This window comes from Streptopelia decaocto (assembly GCF_964273445.1).
Source record: "Streptopelia decaocto genome assembly, chromosome: 12".
In the NCBI taxonomy this organism is placed as follows: Eukaryota; Metazoa; Chordata; class Aves; order Columbiformes; family Columbidae; genus Streptopelia; species Streptopelia decaocto.
This window is the reverse complement of record NC_138667.1, coordinates 6,753,282-6,775,008: the sequence shown is the minus strand read 5'-3', so window position 1 is coordinate 6,775,008 and position 21,727 is coordinate 6,753,282. Positions and strand designations below refer to the sequence as shown.

The 21,727-nt window shown below is 51.4% G+C and overlaps 1 protein-coding gene across 1 annotated transcript; it reads right to left on the bottom strand.

Annotated features, from left to right (window-relative positions):
- Window positions 1-14,385: 14,385 nt before the first annotated feature.
- Window positions 14,386-19,153, bottom strand: ATOX1 (antioxidant 1 copper chaperone). The gene is made up of 4 exons (XM_082063583.1): window positions 19,014-19,153; window positions 17,834-17,909; window positions 16,343-16,500; window positions 14,386-14,602 (listed from the first exon to the last, which is right to left on the bottom strand). The coding sequence occupies exons 1-3, from the start codon at window positions 19,017-19,019 to the stop codon at window positions 16,367-16,369; spliced, it is 216 nt and encodes a 71-aa protein (XP_081919709.1). The 5' UTR covers window positions 19,020-19,153; the 3' UTR covers window positions 14,386-14,602; window positions 16,343-16,366.
- Between the last annotated feature and the right edge of the window lie 2,574 nt (window positions 19,154-21,727).

The window sequence follows — 21,727 nt, the reverse complement described above, 5'->3', positions numbered from 1 at the left end:
AGAAACAAAAAATAAAACAGGAAAGGAAAGGGGAGGGGAAAGATAGGGAACCGTGAGAAACCATCATCACTTCCCAGTGAGATGGTCGATCTCAGGAGGCTGGTGGCAAAGAACAAGAGAAGGAAGTCTTCTCTACCCATTTCTTTACTTGACTACACAGCATTCAAAAGCCACCTCTGAGTGCTGATATGTGGATGTTGATATCACCCACAGAGACATCCATAAATACCCCGCACAACCCTCTCGGGTCCATGTGGAGGCCAGCTTTATGATGGTGTCTAAGACCCCATGGGTCCTTCTAATGCAGTAAACCACTTGTGGCAGCTAGAGCATCTTCTCCTCCCACAAGTGTCCATAGCTCTAACATACAGCTCAGTGCCACTCGCAGGTCCAGGTGGGCTCCAGAGGTCACACATCCACTAAGCCCATGTTACATGTGCTTGATTCACACCCTGAGGAGTTGAATACTGGAGTTGAATGCTCTCTGCGGTGGATTAGTCACGGCTCACATTGAAATCATACAGCTGCTGGTACTTCTCCTAAGGAAAAAAAAAAAGACATCTGGAAAAAATTTTAGGGAGGAAAAAAAATGAAGAAAAAAGAAACCACGTCTTTTCTAGCTGACAACGTGGCAATTGCTCAGTGCTCTTCGCTGTAGCCTGAAGCTAAGCCCTCTTCTAAGGGCTTAGACAAATGACAGTGCGAGAAAGATAATTATAACAGGGACTTCTTTACATACGTGGCAGCTTAAACCCTGGTTTTGAACCAAAGCAAAAAGCAGCCTGCTGTAGCGATGCAGTCACATCTGGAAACAGCCCCTGAACAGGGTGGTGAGCCCTGGGTGGGTGGGAGCGAGGGGTCCTCACGATCCTCCTGCCTGCTCAGGGTTACCCTGGACAGGAAAGGAGCGCTAATTCCTAATTTGCTTTGCACATGGTAGGGACAGCTGGGTCCTGTGTCTTGCGCGGGGCACGCTGCCAGGCCCGGGTGTGTGTTCTCAGCCCTGGGATGGACGAGAATCACACGGAGAAGGAAACAAGAGCCTGGAGCAACTGGTTTACTGCTCAATTTCAGCAGCTTTAAGAGGCTCTGTAAATGACTGGGAGCTTGCAAAGGAAGTCCTGAAAAGTCCTCTCCACACATATAAGGCTTAGCGGAACTATCAAAGAGAATTTGGAGTCAGGCTGCCAGGGAGAAAACTGGACCTCACACATGCTTTGAAGGTTGTCTTATGCCATCTGGGGCACCGGTGCGGCAGGAGGTGGCCCAAGTGGCCTCATCAGTCCCAGGGTCCAGCTCAGGCTCTCCAACCATATGCCAGCAAGGTGGTTTGTGCAAAGCTGATGCTCCTGGCACTTGGTCCCAGCTCAAGTGACCACACAAACTCCAGTAGAAACAGGACAAGACCCCTTAAGGCTTGAACTCAGTTTACAGCAAAGCCAAGAGGTTTGCAGGGCTGGGGTTTGAACTCCAGCTAACCCCAGTTCAAAATCCAAATTTCTTCATCCCATCTTAAGCCTGATTGGGCAGATCTGGGCTGGCACAGTTGAGAAAACCCTGGTGCTCTTCAAGAGGAGAAATATTGTGCTGCAGGAAAAGGAGAGAATCAGGAGTGAGCAGCTTGGGGGAAGCGATACAAGTGGGATTAATAATCCTGCTGTCTCCTGCTCACAAATCTGTCAGTCTAAGGAGCCTTGTCTTCTCTTTGCTCTGGGAGGGATTCTCTAATGAGTTTTTCTGGAGAGGATGTTTCTGCATTAATCGCTGGTGGATACTGCTGTGAAACAATGAACCAAAAGTGCATATAAATAAACAGGATGCCCTGGAACCACTGCAGGAATGTCACTTACTAAGTCTTCATCACAGGGTGTGTGGCTGGAGCCTGGGTTCCTCACAGGCACAGGGCAGTGTGAGGAAAAGCAACAAGGTGGGAACCCAGCACCCAACTCAAAAAAAGGCAAGTGAGACAAGTAGCTACAGATCAGACAAGAATCTTCAGATCCCAGGAATGTCACAGCTCACCTGCTATCTGAGAGTCTGTCAGCAGGTCCTGCAGAAGGATTTATTGGATTTTTTTTCCATATCAGAGGCAGAAAGGCTGTGATCTGTACACCTGCACTAAGCAGTTGCTTGGCCACTGGTTGCACTGTCTGCACGGGACAGGATGAACCCAAACTGCCCAGGGAACCTGCCCGAGGGTGATTGTCTTTGTCACATATGGGGCAGGGACTTCTTCCCGGAAGGGTGGGACTGTCCCTCTGTGCTCAGCAGTAAGACTGGTCTAGATGAAGCAGACTGATACCCCACAAGGTCTCCTCCAGTGCTGGACCCAGAGAGCCTGAGCCTCAGTGTTGTACGGGTGGACTGGAAGTGAGCTGGCTCAATGGGGCAATGCAGGCAAACAGGGTACAGGCTCTGTCAGAAGCAGATGGAGAAGAAGCAGTGGATGTCATTGAAGGTTTTCAGCTGTAAACCAGAGGTCTGCAGGGCCTGGGGGGGGAAGGGGGGAAGAAATGCAGCTGTGCATGGCTCTATGGTGAGTCATGGCCTGGGAGCAGGCTCGGCTGCTGGAGCAGGCTCGGCTGCTGGGCTGGGAGGCAGGACGTGTTTGCTAGGGGATGGCTTGCTCTTTCTGTGGTGTTCCTGGGGTCTCACAGCTGTCCCCTGGGATCTTCGGTGGGTGGAACTTCCCGTGCCTCATGGGAGGGATCTCTCTCCTGCCTCTTTCAAATACCCCTGCAATAATTGTCTCACTCGCTTGGAAATGTGTGGGGCTGCAGGCTTGGGAGAAGTGCATCTGTCCTTCCTGAAACCAAACTGAGCCCAAAGACGCAGGAAAAAAAGAAAAATCCCTCATCTTCCTCAGCCATGGTGCAAGCAGGGAGCTCTGTGTGCCGCAGCTGCCCATACACTTCTCTGGATGCCTCAGGTCTGAACATGGCAATTGTGCCTGTCCTCAGCTGCATCCAGAGCGGTGACAGATATAACCCCTCTGGCCACAGCCTCCCTGCAGCAGAGACCCCTCAGTGCTGCCCAGAGCCGTCACACCAGGCGCCAGCAGATGGGACAGGTCTTCAGCTGCTTTGAAGCTTCCGCGCACGGTCTGGGCACATCCAGACTGGCTGGGCTTTGTCCCAGGCCAGTGCCTCCAGTATCTGAAGGACCTCTTTGCCCTTCCTAAATGATTTCTCCCTTGCTGCAAGGGTTTGTTCTCTGTTCATGCCGAACATGAGGATGTTATGTGCCTGAATTACAGTCTGGTGTCTCAGCCCAACTTCACTTTTGCTTGAGACCTTGTGTTGCAGATGTGCCTATGACTTGCAGAAAATGGAATAAAGTTTCCAAGGGAGAACTGCAGCAAACGCTGCTAACTCTGGGCAGTCCCACCTTGCTCCTGGTGCTTACCTAACGTGCACTTTTGAGTCCTCTTGGGCCTGATAGATGCAGCTTGGCAGCTTTTGAAGGCTATGAATAGAGCTGCTTGAGGAAATAAACAAGAATCCACCTTCAAGCCCCTGGGACATGCGGGGAGAAGGAAGCTCCTGGGCTGCAGTGGCAGTTCTTTTGCGTGGATAACCACAGCCTAAAAGTCCCTCCTGAAAGGCAGCCTTGATGGGAGTACCCAGGAGAAGCTGTGCCAGCTCCAGGACATCCAAATGCCATCTGGAAAGCAGTGGCAGAAACCACAGTCCAGGAAAAGACCCAGAAGGCAAATGCCAGGGTTCACAAGGCTTTCTGGGGCCACCTACCTCTGTTTTATTTTGAGTCATGAGCATGAGGTCCTCTCAGAAAAGCTTACTTGTCAGGTGAGTTGGATGCATACTCCACAATCACTGATAACCACCCCCCTTTCAATATAATTTATTCAGCTCAACCTTATATCTTGGGAGTGAAAGCAAGCAGTTTTCCTGGGCCATGTCTTTGCTGGGACCCCCTTGCTGATTTGCTTGGAGCCTATTTAGACAGCTCCCCTGCCAGGGTGTGATGCTGTGGGCAGACTGGTGAGTGTCCCATGGGGCTGCGTGGGGAAGGGGCAGAACTGCCATGGATCAGGATCACGGCCAAGGAAAAGCAGGCAGCAGGGCTTGGTGTTGTCCCAGCACAATTTGCTGTCTGTGGGAGCATGTGAGCTGACAATGTGGGCTGTAAATGATGTCTGCCTTCGCTCCAGGCTTGTGCACAGCTGGAGGTGAGGAGCGGGATGGTCTTGGGGAGGGCAAGGCACACTGGTGACAGGGAGGCTGGGCTGCTCATTAAATTAAACTCTGGAAAGTTTAGCAGTTCCCTGTGGAGGCTGAAGAACAGGACTTTATTGTCCTCCTATTAACCATCCTTGCTGGCAAAACTCTATCAAAATATCCCCCCTCCCGGCCAGCCCTGTCCCGCAGTGATTCAGTCTGTGTATGGCTCGGTGCTCCCAGCGCCATCCCCTGCCAGCTGTACAGCCCGGCCGTCCCGCTGTTGCATAAGCCAAAACCCACAGCTTTGTGCCGTGCAGAGGGATCCCAAGAAGCCACATCCCCTCTAGCACCTCTCATGGATGAGCTATTACAACATCCCTGGGTGGGAATCGGACTGTGCTGGAGCAACAGGGGGTGCCTGGTGTGCTCAGGCCACCCCCAACTGATCCTGCACATATCCACCCTGAGAATCCACATTTTTCAATCTATTGCTCTGACGTGTTCTGCTTGAGCTGAACTCTCTTCAGAACAAGCCCTGGCTTGAGATGTACCAGGTGAACAAGCCAGGCTGCTGGATGCAGGAGGGTCTGTAAACAGGGTGTCCCTTAAAGGAGATAAAATGGGATTGATTTTTGGCAACATGCATTTAGGGGGATCCCACAAAGACGAAAAAGCGAGTCACAGGCGAGGTCAGAAGCAAGCCAAGAAGATACAGAGGAGACAGTAGTAAATGATTTTTGACAGCAAGGCTTTGGAGCAGGATGTCTTGGGAGACTGAGCCACCCCTGCCGTACAGCAGCCTTATGAGGGGCTGTTGGGAGAGGGGAGGTCAGGCTGGTAGGGGCAGCGCTGACAACTGCTCGAGGATTTTAGCATCTCATGGTGCTGCGATTTACAAACACAGCCGGTCCAGGCCAACACCAAGGGTGAAAGCGCTGACCTCCCTGCCGTGTCTGCTTGCTGGCTTCCTCCAGGTTGTCTCCAAATGTGCTTCTGGGCCCCTGTAAACTCCCCTGCCCAGACTGGATTTTAACCTGGGGTGTTCAAGTCCCTTAAAATCTTCCTACATTGGGCAATTCAGATTTTAATGGCCATGCATGAATATTCAGTGAAGGAATAATTTGTTTCACCTGTCTGGAGTTTGATGGAATGTCATTGATCAGGAGGTAAAAGAAACCCAAGCGGACACAACCCCTTTAGCTGGATGAAAACACAGCTGCCATATGAGGGCATATGTAGAAAACAGCTTGTCCGTCATTGCCTCAGTGTGATGAGTTCTGGGGATCTCAATTTAGCCCTGAAACATGTTTACTTCCCTTCAGAAACCACCATCCTGTTTGGCCAGGGTTTGGCAGGAGCCGGCGCTGCGGGCAGGAATAGCTGGGCTTTGCGAAGGCTTGGAGCTGATGCTGTACCATGTCTGTGGGCTTGGGGCAAGGTGGGACGTGGTCAGCCCCAAAATAGCGAGGTCGTGCAGGGTTCTGAGCGAGAGCTGTGACTTTCCATCCCATGCCTGGCCCAGAGCTAGGTCCTTCCCTTGGGACCTTCTGCTAAAATTAGCATTTCCCCATGCCGTATGCCCTGTGTCTGTTATCAGCAGCTGTTTAAGGAGATGGAAGGACCAGAACCACAGTTTAAAAAAACATCAGATTTGGAGAACTCCCTTTTAAGATTCTCTTTTATGGGAAAAACTGAGGGAAAAAATTCTTGCCTGAAATTGAGCTCTGTGGAGAGACCCCTGGACTCTTTTCGCTGTGACTGCTAATGAACATTAATTGTATCAAGTATCTGCAAAGAGTAACCAGAAAATTGCAGAGGTGAGACATAAGCATTGGTGTTGTCACCTTCCCCAGCCCCTTAATTTCAGACTTGCCAAAAGGTGCCCGGCGCATCCTCTCTCCTGCGCTGACCTGCCTGTGCCATCCTGCTGAGCGAGCTCGCCCAGGATTGATTTACGGAATTAATTGAATGGACTCTTCATGAATCTTCAAACAAAATTCTGTTATTTTCTTGGGAGGAAAAGGTGGAAACTGGGAAATTAGCGAAACACCAGCTTTCTTGACAAGTGGGATGGTGCAGGGACTCTCTGCAGATACCCAGCTGCAAAACAGGAGAGAGCACACTGTGCTTTGGGAATATGGATGGGCAGCTGGCACCACACCTGTATGGAGATGTTCACCTGTTTCCTTCGATATTGCACAGAGGCTGATGCAGCTGTGGACACCAAGGGCATCCCTGCAGCGAGCGAGGGAGCTTGGTTCCTGCTATGCCCAAGGGCTCCTTTCCTGCTCCTCTCCCCTCTGGTTAACTCTAGAGAGTGAAGGTCCTCGCTGCTTCTGGATGGAAAGGGAGTTGCAAAGGCTGGATAAGAAGAGACATCTCTTTCCTCCCCAAATCCCTTCGTGTTCAACCTTTTCCAGAAAGTGCATCCCTCCCCTCGGCTTTGCTAGAGTTCTGTGGAAGAAGGGAAGGACTGAACTAATGGGTGGCAAGATTTCCTCTCCTGGCCCCTTTTTCCCACCTACCTGGAGGGTGGTCCCGGGCTGACATATTGGGGAGTGGGTTTCAGCCGCTTGCCCCCAGCCCAGGAGCAAATGCTGCTCTGCAAACCTGGTAGGGCCCATTTCAGCATGGGATAGGGACACTGTCCCTCTCTCCCATGCACTGTGGGACTGAGCCCCTGCCCAGCTGGGGACAGAGAGATGATGCCAGGTGTGGGGAGCAGCACCTGGCTTTCATTTTCATGCACACACATACAAAGAAGTTTCCTTCTCTGGCAAAAACTGGCAGATCCTCTGTTACATTTGTAAATCTGGAAATAATAGCTGGAGTTTTTCTGTGTTATCCCACTCCAGGGGTGAATTTTAAAACCCTCCTGCACTGGGTTGCATTGGGTTGGGTCTATCGTTTCCCATGGCAAAGAGTGGTTCGTGTCCAGCTCCCCTTGCCTCAAAGTGGCTCCTCCAGCATCTATCCCAAGTGAAGCTCCTGCTGCTTGTCGGAGCGCTGGGTGGCTCATGGGGAAATTTTGTTGGCTTCTTGCTGAGCTGCCTGGCGTTCCGCCGGGCACCCCCCGCTCCGCCGGCATGCTGAGACCCTGTCTAGATATGCTGTGGACAGACGGGCTCTGCCAGGATGGAGGGAAGCAAGTGGACAGCAGGAGGGGCTTGGAGGCACTCAGCTGAGGTGGTTAGTGAGGTACAGGGCCCTCACCTTTCTGATTTTCCTCTGGACACTCCAGGAATTGTCCCCAGCAGGCTCATGGTGGAGGTGGCCCGGGGTGGCCAGTGCTAGTGGCAAAGGATAGTGGCTCTTACCTGGGGCTACACATCCCTGTCTTCAGCACATGGACCCTTGGTGAAGAGCCAACAGTGCAGAGCCTTTAAAGAGACAGAGCTAGCCTCTTGGCTTCCTATGCTATTGCTTTCACTATACTTTGATATATTTTGACCTCAGGGCAGGGCAAGCTTGGAGGTCTGCTCCTGAAACTGGAAAGCTAAAAATCCCCCAACAGTTGTAAAGCCAGCTGGGAGGGCTCTGGATGTGCCACATCTCTGCTTTCTTGGCTTCTCCCCTGTCAAAGGACAGGCTGAATTCAGAAAGCAAATGCAGAGGAAACTGTGGAGAAATAAGAGCAGCACTGTGAGTCAAGGACGCTCTGGACTCAAGTCCTGTCCTGGTTGCCCTGGAAATGGGATCGTTCCCCCTGAGCTGCCTGCTTCGCTGGCTGCTCCTGGGAGGGCACAAACATTTAGTGCTGCTAAGAGGCAAGGGAAGCAGGGGAGGAAAAAATAAAGATGTAAATACTGGCACTGGGGTTTTCTCCGTTGAAGGAATACCCCAAGTTCTTTGCCCCATGCCTTTGCAGGCATGATGTGAAGAACGAGCCCCCACCAGCTCAGCTGAGACACAAAGGCAAGGCAAAAGCCAAAGGACTGTAGAATCTTTGTAATTCAGCAGCAAGAGCCTGCAGTGTGGCTCCTCTGCCAAGCCTGGGAGGTCCAGCCCCACGGACACCAGGACTGGTCCCTACAACACCATCCCGAGCAGGCAGCACCCCTAGCACCCCCCCACTGAGCCCTGTCTGCCCTTGAGACAGCCCCATGTCCCACGCAGACTTCTGATGCAATCGGTGGGATCACCCTGACAATAGCTGTGTGGGTTGGGTTTTTATAAAGCTGTGCACAACAGATTAAGCCAGAGGCCCTGTTGTGATTGCTGGCCATTGTGCTCTGTGCTGACGCTGTCTTCTGTGGGCCAAGCTCTGCCTATGGCTGAGCAGGAGCTTCAGAGGGGAGTGAATTTGGTTCATCTGAAATGGGGGAGGAGGGTGGATTCCTGCTGCATTTATTCACAAGGGAATGAGCTGCATTAGTTTTGACATTTAAAGAGATGATACTGCCCTAGGAATTTCATTCCAGGTGGAAACTGTGGAGAATTCTGAGATGCTGCAGCATCTTGCTTCTGACTGTGTCCTGCCCCAGTGAGAGCAGAGCAACCCACTGGCCTGGACTGGTGAGGAGGAAACTTGAACCCAGTTCTATAGCACCCAGTAGTCTTCAGGGAGGTCCTCAGGAACAGGCATGATGAGCAGAGGGACAATAGCAGGAAGGGCCAGGCTGAAGGCTCCTGCTTGCACAGACCAGTTTCCCTTGTTCCTTCCAGGTGACTTGGGACAGGTCCATGTAGTAGAACAGTCACAGAGCAGATCTGCTCTCCCAAGAGCAGCCAGGGACTTTATATTGTGTCCTGTGTATCCCATAGCCCCTCTGAGTGAGCTCCTCACCCATGAGATCTGGCCCTGTACCTGCTCCCCATCACTGCCCCAAAATGCCACCGCCTGCAGCAGCTGTGGGGCTGTGAACCTCAGCTCTCCAGAGCCCAGTAAATTAAACCTCAGTCCAAAAGGGGCTCGGGCTGTCTTTTGCAAACAGAGCCAGCACAAAAGCTGCCTTTCTCCCTCTCATTTGACTTTGTTTTCCCTCCCTCCTCATGTGCTTTTAGCCAAATGGTTGAATAGCTTCAGTATATACTGCGGGAGGCTAAAGCCAAAGGCTGGAGGATGCAGAACAGCAGTGCCCTGTGGCCACTGCCTTCCGGAGGGGCTGGGAACTGTTTGCTACCCTTGCTCTGTAATCCAGCCTTGATCACCGTGCTGAACCCCTGTAGAAAGCAGCTCCGAAAGAAAATATTTGTGCTCTGGCTAGCACACATGTGCACACGTCCTGGTTGTGAAGTCCTTTATTAAGCTTGTTTTTTGTTTGTTTTTATTTTTTTTTCTATTTATTCTGCCACAGTGTTGGAGGGGGAGTCTGTCAGGTCCCCGCGTGTTTTGCTGTTTTGGAAAATGCGATGTGGAAAGATGCCTGTGGTGGTCCCACAGAGAATCTCCGTGTATCAACAGGGGAGTGGGAACCAGCAAGAGCCTTTGGGGTTGCTCTGTACGTCAGCGCAGCAATCATTGGGACAGCTCGGCACGTCACACGTTACAGAGTGGCCTCAACGCGACAATGAAGACTGGGTCTTTGTAGACCTTATTGAAAAGACGCAAGACCAGCACATTCAGTTCAGAGTGACCACCAAGCTTTTTCCAGTGAGCCTGAGAGCTTGAGTCCCTCCAAGGAACCATGTTATCCACCTGTTTCACCACGCTTGGCCTCCATCAGCAGAGATGTACAAGCACTTAGGGTGATGCTCTTGATGCCCAGCCCAGTGCAATGGGGACCTCCAGGTCCAGCTACATGGCTGTAGCTCAAAGAACAGCTGGTCAGGGCAACATTGCAGATGGGAGCCTTGTCCCCAAGAGCTTGGGGGTACGATCCTGCCGGTAAGTCCCACATCAGGCTGCTCATCTCCAGCTCTGCCGCTGCTGTGCCTGGGCTGGGAGCAGGCAGGCAAGCGAAGGTGAAAGCCTAAGGCAGATTTTTTCTTACAGCAAACATTTAAAAGCAGAATAAGACTAGAAAACCCCCATCTTTTGATAATGAATCCCCTGCGTTAACAGTCTTAACACCCAGACACCACACGCCCGTGGAATTCCTGAGATTGTTGCAAACTGAACCTTTCATTCCCACCCTGAAATTTCACAATTTACCTCTCCAAGCAATCAGGGATCACCATTTGCAGGCACCGAGGGGGATCTCCCATCCCTTGTCTGCTTTCTGCAGCCTGCGGTGCTATTTTGGAAATTCTCTCATTTACTGGGTGGTTCAACTGAGTACAACTGCTCCTTTGGGTAAAATCATCCCCTGCCTGTCATCTGGTAATTAGAAAGCAGCGAAAAGCCAGCGGTGCTTAATGCAGCTCTGGGATAACCAAGGCAGCTTTTTTATTTGTGGATAAAGGACTGGGCTTTGGAGGCTGTAGACTTTTCCACTGAAATCAGATTTTGGTTTAAAAAGTGGGGAAATGTAACACTGGGTGAAAAACAACACCCAGACACACAGCACTACAAGAAGGGCAATGCTGCAAAAGTGATGAGGTGGGTGAGAAAAAGCAAATGCCTTCAGTTGGAAACACCACGGGGGGGAAAGGCAAAGATCATTTTGAGGCAGAGAAATGAAAGAACTTTTAAAGCTGGGCCATCTGGGTTTGCCCAGTTCTTACTGGTGCCGCAGTTAGAGGCAGTTCATGGATGCTCACAGTTCAGCTAGAGCTGGGCTGAGAACCTCCTGAAGAAACCAAAGGTGAAATCCCACTGCTTGGAGGACTTTTTCATGGATGGCAATGCAGGGAATTGCATCTCACCAGCCACCTTGTCCTGCAGCTGGAAGGGCTGACATGTCCCTCTTCCAGCAAGTCTGTGGCATGTCCTGCAGTGTCAGAGTGTCTGGGGTACAGGAAAGCTCTTTTTCCAAGTGCCACCCTTTCCTGTTTGCATTGCAAACTGAGCATTTCCTTGTCTGAAAATGGCCTCACAGCCTCAGTGTCTGGCCTTTGGTTCCTGTGGAAATTATTGTGATCACATTATCTCTGCAGGCTTGTTGGGGTCTCTCTCCATGATGTTCAACCTGGGGGCCAATTTCAGGCCAAGCTGATGACTGAAGATTTTGAAGGTCTTGAAGCTGGGCAGTGGTGGATCAAAGAGATGCTACTGAGGTGCTGTCTTATTCTTTTAGACACTACAAAGGAGTTGTTTTTTCTCCCAGAGCTCTTCCATAAGCATCTCAGAGAGCCACTCTGCAGGTCTGCTGCTGTGTTCAGACTTGACCATCCTTCCTTAACTCCCCAGCCCAGCTGCAATGAGCCTAAACCCAGGCCACACACCAAAGCAAGGGCTGTCACAGGGTGTCATTACTCAGCTGTGTGTTGGTGGGAGAGGTGGCCTTTTGTGAGGGACCCTGTGCTCCTGCTTCAGGAGTGCTGGGGCAGAGCCTCCTGCTCTCGCTGTCCTGGAAGCAGGACCAGCAGGTCATCTTCCCCAAACACCTTATCTTATCCCGAGGAAAGTAAAACAGGCAGAAAGAGAGCTTTCTGCAGATTGTCTGGTCTGGTTGAAATGTCCTGTTCCCCTGATAAGCCTGCGAGGTTGGTGGGGGAGCATATGCAGTGCTTTCCTGCTGGGCTTTTGGTGGAGAAAACAAGCAGCAGCTTGGGCACCATCCTCCAGCCCTACTCTAACAGGCACCATCCTGGTTCTTTGGTATTTTCATTGAATGTGCCTGGAGTGCTGGGGTTAGCGACCATCACAGCGCTTCACTCTCCTCGGCTGGAGAGGGAACCCTCGCGGCTCCCTTCCCTTCTCCGTAAGGCCAGGGTGAGGAAGAGGGATGAGGTGAGGAAGAGGGATGCGATGGGAGGGTCTGAGCACTGAGGCTACTGAAAGAAGGCTGAAGCCGGGCTCACAGGAGCCCTTGGTGCTTTCCCAGCTGCTCATTCCCATCAGCATCCTCAGGGCATGGCACCAGCGGTGGCCTATGCAGACATGCCACCCCTCTGTCCCCCCTGCTCTGGGACATGAGTGAGGAGCAGCACGTCAAATGCCATGAGCCATCAGGTATGAAAGCCCACGAACGCTGCACACACAATCTCTAATGGAAATTAAGTGGCAGGGATACCTCAGCAAAGCATCTGTGGCGAGTCCCTGCCATGCTGTGCCCACAGGGAAATTCTAGGGGCTATAAATGACACAGGGTTGTCGCTAGGATCTAATGGCAGCATGGAGCACAGCACCCTAACGCAATGATTGCGTGCTGTGAGGGACAATTAGAGACATTTCTTAAAGCCCAGGGCAGGGACCAGGAGGGGAAGGGTCCGCATCACCGCTCTGGTGGATGAAGACCAGCCCTGGGCAGGCTCTGTGAAGGCTCCTCTCTCCTCTGGACGGCGTGTATTCCCACCACACTCTGCAGCCAGCGTGGGATGACCACAGCTCATCACTGCAGCCAAGTTCCACCCAAAGCTGCAATGTCATTTTTTTGCAGCTGGCAGGACCTCATAGAAATGTCCAGCCCCATCATCCATGCTGAACGGTGGAGGGGAGGTCTGGGAGACTGCAGCCCTGCAGATTGGTGCTGAAACTTCAGGTATCTGCACAAACCTCCTGGCTGGCTGTGGGTAGAAACCTTTCTGTGTCTGGCTCAGAGATAAGTGGGCTTTAACCAAAACAGGCTTCAGCAGAGCAGGGAGAGGAGGGCAGAGCAGCTGGGGGAGAGCATAAGCTGCAGCCCAGACATCAAGGACGAGCAGCCTGGTTTACAGCAAGACAGACTGGGAGTTTTTCTCTGTGGGCACAACATTGCTGGTCCCGCCTGCCAGTTTGGCAGAGAGCAAACGCCACAAGGACTGCTGGCTGCGAGGCCAGCTGTGCCACCATGAGCCATCCAGCTCCACGCCAAACCCACAGCACACATCCTCCCCCCAGCCCACTGCCCCCAGAGCAGAGCCACTGGGCAACCAGCTGCTGGTGGATGCACTGGCCATGCTCGGGAGGAAGCTGAAAGCAATAAATAATAACTGACATTGGCAGATACTCAGAGCAGCAAGGATGGGGGACCAGGCAGAGATTCACTCACTCGCCTGGGACCCCAGAGGTGTCCTGCTGTGCATCTGAGTGCACAGGCACAAGGCAGAAATAGGTTGTGGTTCTGGGCCTTGGCTCTGGAAACTTCCTACCACTGGGAGATTTTAAAGCAAAAAAACAATGCAGTGATGTTAGACTTTTATCCTTTAGCTTCCCTTAAACTAAAAAGTTATTAACGGTTATTAACAGTGTCTCCAGCTCCTGCAAGTGCATCTACAGCAATTAAGATCAATGGTAAAGAGGGACTCTGAGGTATTAAACCTCTCTAGGAAAGAATAAATTGCAACAATGTCAAAAGTAATCTCAGTTTACAAGTGTGAAAAATCTCTTAGAGTAACCTTTTCCTTCAAACTTAAGCTGGCTTTCCTTTCTGTAGTCACAGCTCACATGTAACTGGTAGGCATGGAAGATGTCTCCCAGGTGAAACAAGAGACAGCAGACTGGGGCGGACACACGCAATCCATTCATTGGGCTGAAACCTGAATTGAATGTAATACTCGTCACTGAGCTGAGAAATAAGAGACCTTGGAGAGAATCCCACATTCCTTCCTCCATCCCTTCTGCATTTCTCATCAGCACAGGGGTTCTCCTCTGTCTGTGCGTGCATGTAGCACTTGGTGATCCTGCCCAGCATCAGGGCCCTATGATGCTATTACTTATTTGGTTTAAATTTTATAGGTGGGCAGGGAAGGAGGCAAGAGGGACTGATCTGGAGTGATTTCTCACATGACATAGGTGCCCTAAAAAGCACTGTACTAAACCTATGCTGAGTCCATGTTCCCTGTTCCTGCTTGCAATTTTGTTGGCCTTTGAGCTCAAACATGTTGCTGGGGTCCAGTAACTCGTGGCCCCATCTAGTTTTAAAGGACACTTGCTTATCCTTGACCTACAGGGGCTATAAGAGTCCCTTCTTCCCAGCACTTGCATCCCAAATGGAAAGTTCACCTGTTTTGCAATGGAAAGACATCTGCCAAGACACAGATTCCCTGCATTTAAGCGATGTTCAAGCTCAGTTCTCCTGAGACGTGTCCCTCAGGCAGAGGTTGCAGTCAGCTTCTAAAGACGGGTGCAATTTCCTGGGAGACCTGTCTTGTGTGTAATGTGTAGCTCCCATCCCTTAGACCCATCTCTTTTACAGAAAAACCACTTAAAGCATACAAAGACACACAAGACACATAGACATGCACTGAAAGATAGAAGCAGCACCTTGATTTACTGTGGGACTAGAAACAGTATATAACCTCCTTCTCTACATCTCTCTGCTTTTAAAGCCCAAGATACCTTCCTGCCAGCCCCCTGCTTTCCAACAGCTGGCAGGGTAGTAAAGGTCAAATGACAGAGCAAGCTGGGAGATATGCAAAAGTTAAGCCATCTTTTTGCTGAAGTCATGTTTGAGTTCCTGCAAAATAAATAAACAAAGAAATATATGTTAAAAATACCAAGGCACAGAGGAGATAACGTTATACAAAGATGCCCTCTGCCGGTCACAAGCCAAAGAAACACCATCCACCTGAGCTCTATGCCACTGATTTGCAACCTCCCTCCCTACTTTCATAGGTGAACCCCTAAAAATGTTCCCTATGGAGGGAAATGTGGTGTAAAACTTAAATTCAGTGTTTTTTCCAATGACAGATGAAGTGTTCTAGCAGGAAACTACTTGCAAGGCCAGTCCAACCACCTGCCTCCTTTGTTTTGGATCTTATGACTCTTGGGTAAGTCAAATAGCTTGAGTTAAAATCCAATAGGAAAACAAAAGCGTCAAGAGAAACGTTCTGCCAGGTCGGCCACCTGAACTGACTCCCCAGCTGCCTGGACGTAATATTAGTGGTGAGATCACAGGGCCAGGGAAAAAAAGGGACACATCCCCATTATTTGAACCTGGCTTTGCTGTAATGGTTAACTTTGCAGGCAGCTGAGACACAGTCAAGTCCCTGCAAGTTGAAAACAGCTCTTGCAGTCAATACTATGAGCTGAAAACTATTTGAGGCACTAATCAGTTCAGAGCATGTTACTCTCTCTGTTTTAAATAGCAATGTTATTTAATTAAAGCTATGATTTTAAACAATTTCTAAGAAGCACTGGGAGCTTGCTCAAATGATACAAATTGCAGATTTCAGACCTGTTAAGTCTATTAAAACAATGCAGATCTATTGCACATACACACACTAGTATCAGCTCAACTCTTTCTTGTATCAGTATAATTCCTGCTAGTGCAAATCTCTGATTTAATTGACTGACTGGGAATTAAATCAGCATGAACTGGATTCAGCGCATTTGTGCTGGGTATTTGTGTTGATCAAAACATTTTGAAACATTTAAAAACAATGTCATTGGATTAGAATTCTCCACTGACAGAAACAAGGTCTTAAGAGACACAATATAATAATCTTGGACACTAAAGAACAGTGTTTGCAGTGAGTGGGCAGCCCTCTCCTTCCACTTCATTCTTTTCCACTGAAAATGAACCCTGTCTGCAAATGAACCCTTCACAGTCAGGGAAGAGTTCTGTACATGTTCTCCTAGTGCTGCGACTCTAGGAGAATTGACAGGCTGCAACAATTACTTTATCTTTGGGACACATGTCCTGCTGGCCAGGGACTCTAGCCAGGAGCTATGCTGAAAACCAACTTGTCCATGAGGATGCTGCTCTTTTTCCATCCTCAAGTTTAGTGGAGGATTAACAGTGATATCAACAGAATCGGGTGTTGGAGGTTGTGCCAACAACCAACCCCCTGCATCATATACCCACAGGGGTCTTTGTGTCCCATCGCCCTCCCTGGTATTGTTAGGGGTCACCGTGTGGTCTGCTCAGCTGGTGAATATCTTTGGGATTTATTTTCATGCATGATACGCTCTGGCAACTCTAGGTTCACCTGGGAATGGCACAAAGACTGTGTTCTACCTCTCCACTACAGCCATGGCCGGGATCACACGAGCTTTGCGGAGTAGCTAAGGGGTCCCACACTGAAACGGTGCTGGCTGTACGTGGTTCTGCTGCTTCACCAATATGAAGGCTTTACTGAAGCTGGACCTGCAGGTCTTTCCTAATTTGTGCTTCCCAGGAAGCAGCCTGTTTTACTGGGAGAGCTGGAAAAAGCTCAGATCTCTCTCTTCAGCATTTCATACACCTGGTATATACCTAGCCGCCTCACACCAGGCAAGGCTACTGCACAGACTTCTCCCCAAGGTAGGAAGCGTTCTTTCCAGTCTTCTTTAGGGTTTCCAATAAGGTGTCAACGTTGTGCTCCGAGTCAATGCACACCTTCTTGTTGGGCAGGTCAATATCAAACTGGACACCTACAAAGGAAAGTAAAATAATTTGACACAGCTAGAAGCAGCCAAGTGGTGTGAGCACATGGGAAGCTCACCTTCATACATTTGTGCTCCCAAGGCCAACAGACAAATTTATGTGTGCCTGCTGCCAGCAGAGCCTGATGCCACCACCAGCCAGCAAAACCAAACTGGCGTCCTGCCAGCAGTGGTATGAAGGAAGCCAGATTTATAGATCTGCACCAGGCACCACAGCTTCTCAACTGCTTTTGTCTGCTCACACCACCTTGGATCAACACAATCACTCATGCAATAACCAGAATGACTTGGGTTTAAACCAACCACTATAATCTCCAACTAGCTCAGCCTGTGCTGTGGTTTAGCATGGATAGGGACTAATGAGGGAGTTAGCGTAGGGGTTAGAACAGGGTCAGGACAGGTTTCCTCAGTGGTGATACCAGTTAACAGCAGGAGGAAAAAGGCATTCCCCATGTGGATTTCCCAGTAGCTAATAAGGGTGAGCCACTCTCAGCCCAGTGAAAGGAACTGGACATGAAGTGTCTACCCAGCCACATATTTTCAGAAAACTCATAGGTATGTATCAGCTTTGAGAGCTCTGCCACATCATCACATGAGGCTGATATTGGCCAGTGTGTTGAAGAGTGATGGAGGTGCTGACAACCACACACAGAAAAAGTAGGATCACCACAGCCTGATCATGGGGTGTGGAAGAAGTTGCAAGACCTTCACCTTGGTGACTGAAAGCTCTTCTCATGTGGTGAGGACAGAGGAGCAGGATGACAGGTCCTCGCAACTGGTGAGTACAGGCTAGATCCTTCTCTCGGTAATGCCAGTGTAAAGGAGGCACGGGTTAGAATTTTCCAGGCGGTATTAAAAACAGGCTATGTAGGCAACCACCCAGTGCTCTGCTCAGCAGCTCTTCACTGTGACTGCTGATGACACATCTATGGAAGCACCACAGATACCCCAGGCCTCCTTGGGAACACCGCTCAGCAGGACATCCACCTCCCTTCTGGTAGGCTGAGTGGGGTTTAAGTGTTGTTCCCAGAGGGTTAAGGATGAGGCCCTGCTGAGTCAGAGACACCTGCAGCCGTGGCAGCTCCTCTCTCTCTTGACATTCCTCCAAGGGTCACAAGAGTCCTGCCAACAACCAGCGACTCGTTGCTGACTAAGTGGCAGGCTTGGACCAGAGTGGGGAGCAGAGGCTTCCAACCAGCCACTTTCAGCTTTCATCTACAGCACTACCCTCGCAAGACAGAGGACCCCAGGGCTGTGACGTCCTCCCTGGAGCTGGCGTTGTTCCGGCAAGCTGGTTGTCACACACCCAGCACTGACTCACCTCCCAGCTTGTGCAGGACGCGGGTGACGGCATTGGAGCAGCCTTCACAGGTCATGTCCACAAAGAACTCGTGTTTCTGAAAAGTGGCAGACGAGGAGTCAGGGAAGGTACAGCTAGCGACATACCATGCGCACTCATCCTCCACACTTTTTCCTTGAAGTGGGTTTAAATCCTCCCCAACCAAAAGGTCCACACATGCCAGTAGAGGATCCCCAGCAAAACCAAGCGCTCTTAGTGCTGCTCCCTATGGTGCCCTTGTGCTGTCCCTCACAGCGTAACCCCAGGGGTCTTTGGGGACTGCCTGGCCCCTGCTCAGAGCAGGAGCACTGTCAGCGCGGGTGGTTGGACTCCGCTGGACTCCCTCCACTTGCCTCCATCCTGACTTAGTCTGCAAGGTTTTTGGTGCTTGCCCATCCTATTCTTCATGTGTCTACAAAGCCTCTAGTTCCCAACATAATACACTCATAAAAATAGCAACAAAACAAAAAATTAAGGAACATTAGTGCTGTTTTTTCATTCCATCCCTCCACTGGGGCCTCAGCGTTATCTTCATACTTGTGAGAGATACCGGGTCAACATTATGTGCTTGCCTGTAACACTAAGCATCGCGTTCAACCTTTAGCACCTGATGGATCCTAATTTCCTTTTCTTGCACATGCTTTTTACTTTCCTTAAAAAAGAAAAGCTGTTTGTTTATTTATTTATTTGCTTGTTTGTTACTTGCAGCCGATTATTTTTTTTCAGAACGACCTTTGCCCCCCCTGCGCATTGAAACCCTCACTGGCACAATTCACCCTGGAGTTTGGGAGCAGCTCGTTGCCCATAGGATTTTCCAGAGTAATTATAATTTTTCTGATTTTTATTTCCCAAATGCCCTGCGTGCTCTGGGGGCCGGTGTGCGGGAAGGGGGCCGCGGGATGGGGCAGGAGGGGTCCCAGCGCAGGGTCCCGCACCCCGGGCCGTCCTGTGCGCCCAAGCCCCGCTGGCTGGGGGACCCCGCCGGGGGCTCCCGGTACGGGCAGCGCCCTCCTGCCCCACCACCTCCCCCGGCCCCACACAGGCCTCCCCCGGCCCCCGGCCTGCCGCGACGCCCGACCCAGCCGGGCCCAGGCGCTGCCCAGGGCCGGCCGATGGCCGCGATGGGCCGCCCCCGCCCGCGCCCCCCCGGCCCGGCACTCACCGGCATGGCGGAGCGCGGCGGCGGCTCCCGGCTCTCGGCGCGGCGCGGAGGAAGGGGCGGGACGTGCCCGGCTCCCGAGCGCCGGCCCCGCACAGCGCCCCCGGGGCCGCGGAGAGCCCGGCAGCCCCGCACCGCCCCAGCCCCGGGGAACCGGGGCAGCGGCGGGGCGGACCACGGCCCCTCTCGGTAACCTCACACGGGCGGGACCACGCCGGCCGCCTTCATCTCCCACCCCGCAGCTCCAGCCAAGACGGGTTTCAGGTTTTGCAACGCCACCCGTGGGCTCACCGGGGTGGGCTGCAGAGAAGCCCGGGCAGGGCAGCGAGGCCGGAGGCGGCTGCACAGAGAAGGTTTCAGCACACCAGGAGTTTTGGAGCTGGTGGCTTCTGTTTGCACTGACACGAATTGGCATCAGCCATGGGATGCGGGTGTTCAGACACTCTTTGGCCTGTTCTTCACACTGGCCAAACTGCTTTTAGTAGCCTTTTGGGAATGGCATTTAATTTTTAGGAGGATTTTCTTGCTGAAATGCGGCCCCACTTCTCACGGTTGTGTTTCTCTTCCCGTTCTGATCCTAAAACGCCGCCAGTCCTTGTGAGGAGATGCCGCGGGGCTGCGGCTGGACCTGTGTCTCTGGGCGAGGATGAAGCCCGAGGTGGGAGGAGGGCTGAGGCCATTGTAAGGCGTGAGATGCCAGAAAGGGTTAAGGAGAAAGTGGTGGAGAGTTTGTACCCGGTGTGGATCCCCAACTGCTGCCAGCACCTGCCCGTGCCCGGCTGAGGATCAGCACAAAGTGGCAGTGGAAGGTGGGAAGGCTCATAAAGATGGGGCACGAGGCTTGAGGGTTGGCTGGGCTGCTTCAGAAACCTTGTTACTCTCTTGTTTTTCAGGTTTTTGAGATTTACTGGCTTAGGAGAGCTCTGGTAGACTAGATTATTGAATGAGGTAGGTTTGGGGGGGGGTGTCTCAACTTCAGAGTAGGATGAGAGAAAGGATGGTGGTCCCTGAAGATGTTTGTGTGTCTGCTTTGAGGTGGTTTGTTGTTTTGTTGGTGGTGAAGAGCTCACAGAGCTGCTTGGGCGGTGGTATTTCCTGACCCTATGCTGGGCTTCAGCATCTTTCTATTAAGAAGCATAATGTGTAGCAGGAAAAATAACTGGGGTGTTTCTGGTTATTTGCTAGCACATCAACTAGAGCTGCATCCTGGGATGTTGGCTGGCCTTGGCTAACCCTTCCCCTCGCACTGAGCTGATGCTGAAGAGGCTGAGCCCCTGCCAGGAACACTAAGCAGAATGGTTTCACATCCTGTAGTATTCTAGTTAGGCTGATGACACTGCTCTGCCTAAGATGGGACACATCTTTAAGGTTCCTAGTGTCTCGTCTCTGACATGGCCATGGCTAAGTTTTAGCGCAGAGATAAGAGAAGTGATGCTGGGTGGCTGTGAACAACATTAAAAGCGATTCTCCTTGTTCTTGATAGGTTTACGGATCCTGTTATTGTGCATCCTCTTTTATCTCCAGAGTGCTTTTGGAATAACAAATCTGATGTTTCACTTGTACCTCCTTATCCTTGGGACCAATGTCCTCTGATGCTCCAGTTGTGTTGGTCCCTTCTCACTGCAGGGGGCTGGACTAGATGGCCTTTGAAGGTCCCTTCCAACCCAAACTGTTCTATGATTCTATGATGCAAATGCCTTTCCTTCTGTTGCATGGGTGGAGTGAGGCCATTCGTTTTCATGCCCATAGGGACCTTTTGTTGTACTGACCGTTTTATAAAAGAGGCATTACCCATTCCTCTGTTGCTCTGGGAAGAGGTGCCTGGGGTCCCCATGGCAGAGTTTATTTTGGACGGCTCTAGTGTTGGGTCACTGGTCTCATGTTAAACTTTGCAAAAGTTTGCGCTACTGATTTATGAACTGGCAGATTGCAATGTGGCTTAGTCTATAAATAGCTGGGGTGTGTGGGGGGAAGGATATTAATGCTGAGCATGGCCCCGTGCCAGTTCACTGTATCTCTAGCTGCAAGGCATAGCCAGGGGGATTTAGGCAGCATGCAGGGATGTGGTGGTGGTGGGGAAGGAAGTCACTTTTATAGGGTGATATACATCTCTGACTGCTCTGTGTCATACATTTGGGATGGGACGTGACACAAACAAATGGAAAGCCATGGCCGTCTGGGAGCTGGCTGGCTCAAGCAGACTGTCTGAGTCCTGCCCCCCCTCTCTGCTCGGGCTTCCTAGACCAGCACCTGCTGGCAAGGAAGGATCTGTGACCCTCAAAGCCTTTCTCCTCCTTTGCAGGACTACTTGGGCATTGCAAGGTGGGTTAGAAAATGTTCTTGCTTGGCTTGTCTTTCCTCTGAGGCAGATGATCCACCTGTCTGCTCTGCTCAGAAGTTGTGAAGGAAAAGCAGCCTCATGAGCATCCTGGGGATGGGCAGGGGAAGCCAGCCCGTGTTTCTCTAGCCTGGAGATGGTGACCACCATCTTCCACCTTGCATGAGTAGCTGGGCTGGTTCCTGGTGGAGGTGGAGGCGGCCTCAGCTGCAGCCTGCACGGGAGCCCTGTCGTGTGGAAAGCTCCTTTTGTCCACCCCCACCGGTGATTTCTCTCAGGTCAGTTATCAATTCTGCCAGGACCGTGGCTGCCTTGGCCTCCTGCTCAATGAGCACCCGTGGTGCATGTGAGGCTGTGACAGGCTGGAGGAGGCACTGCC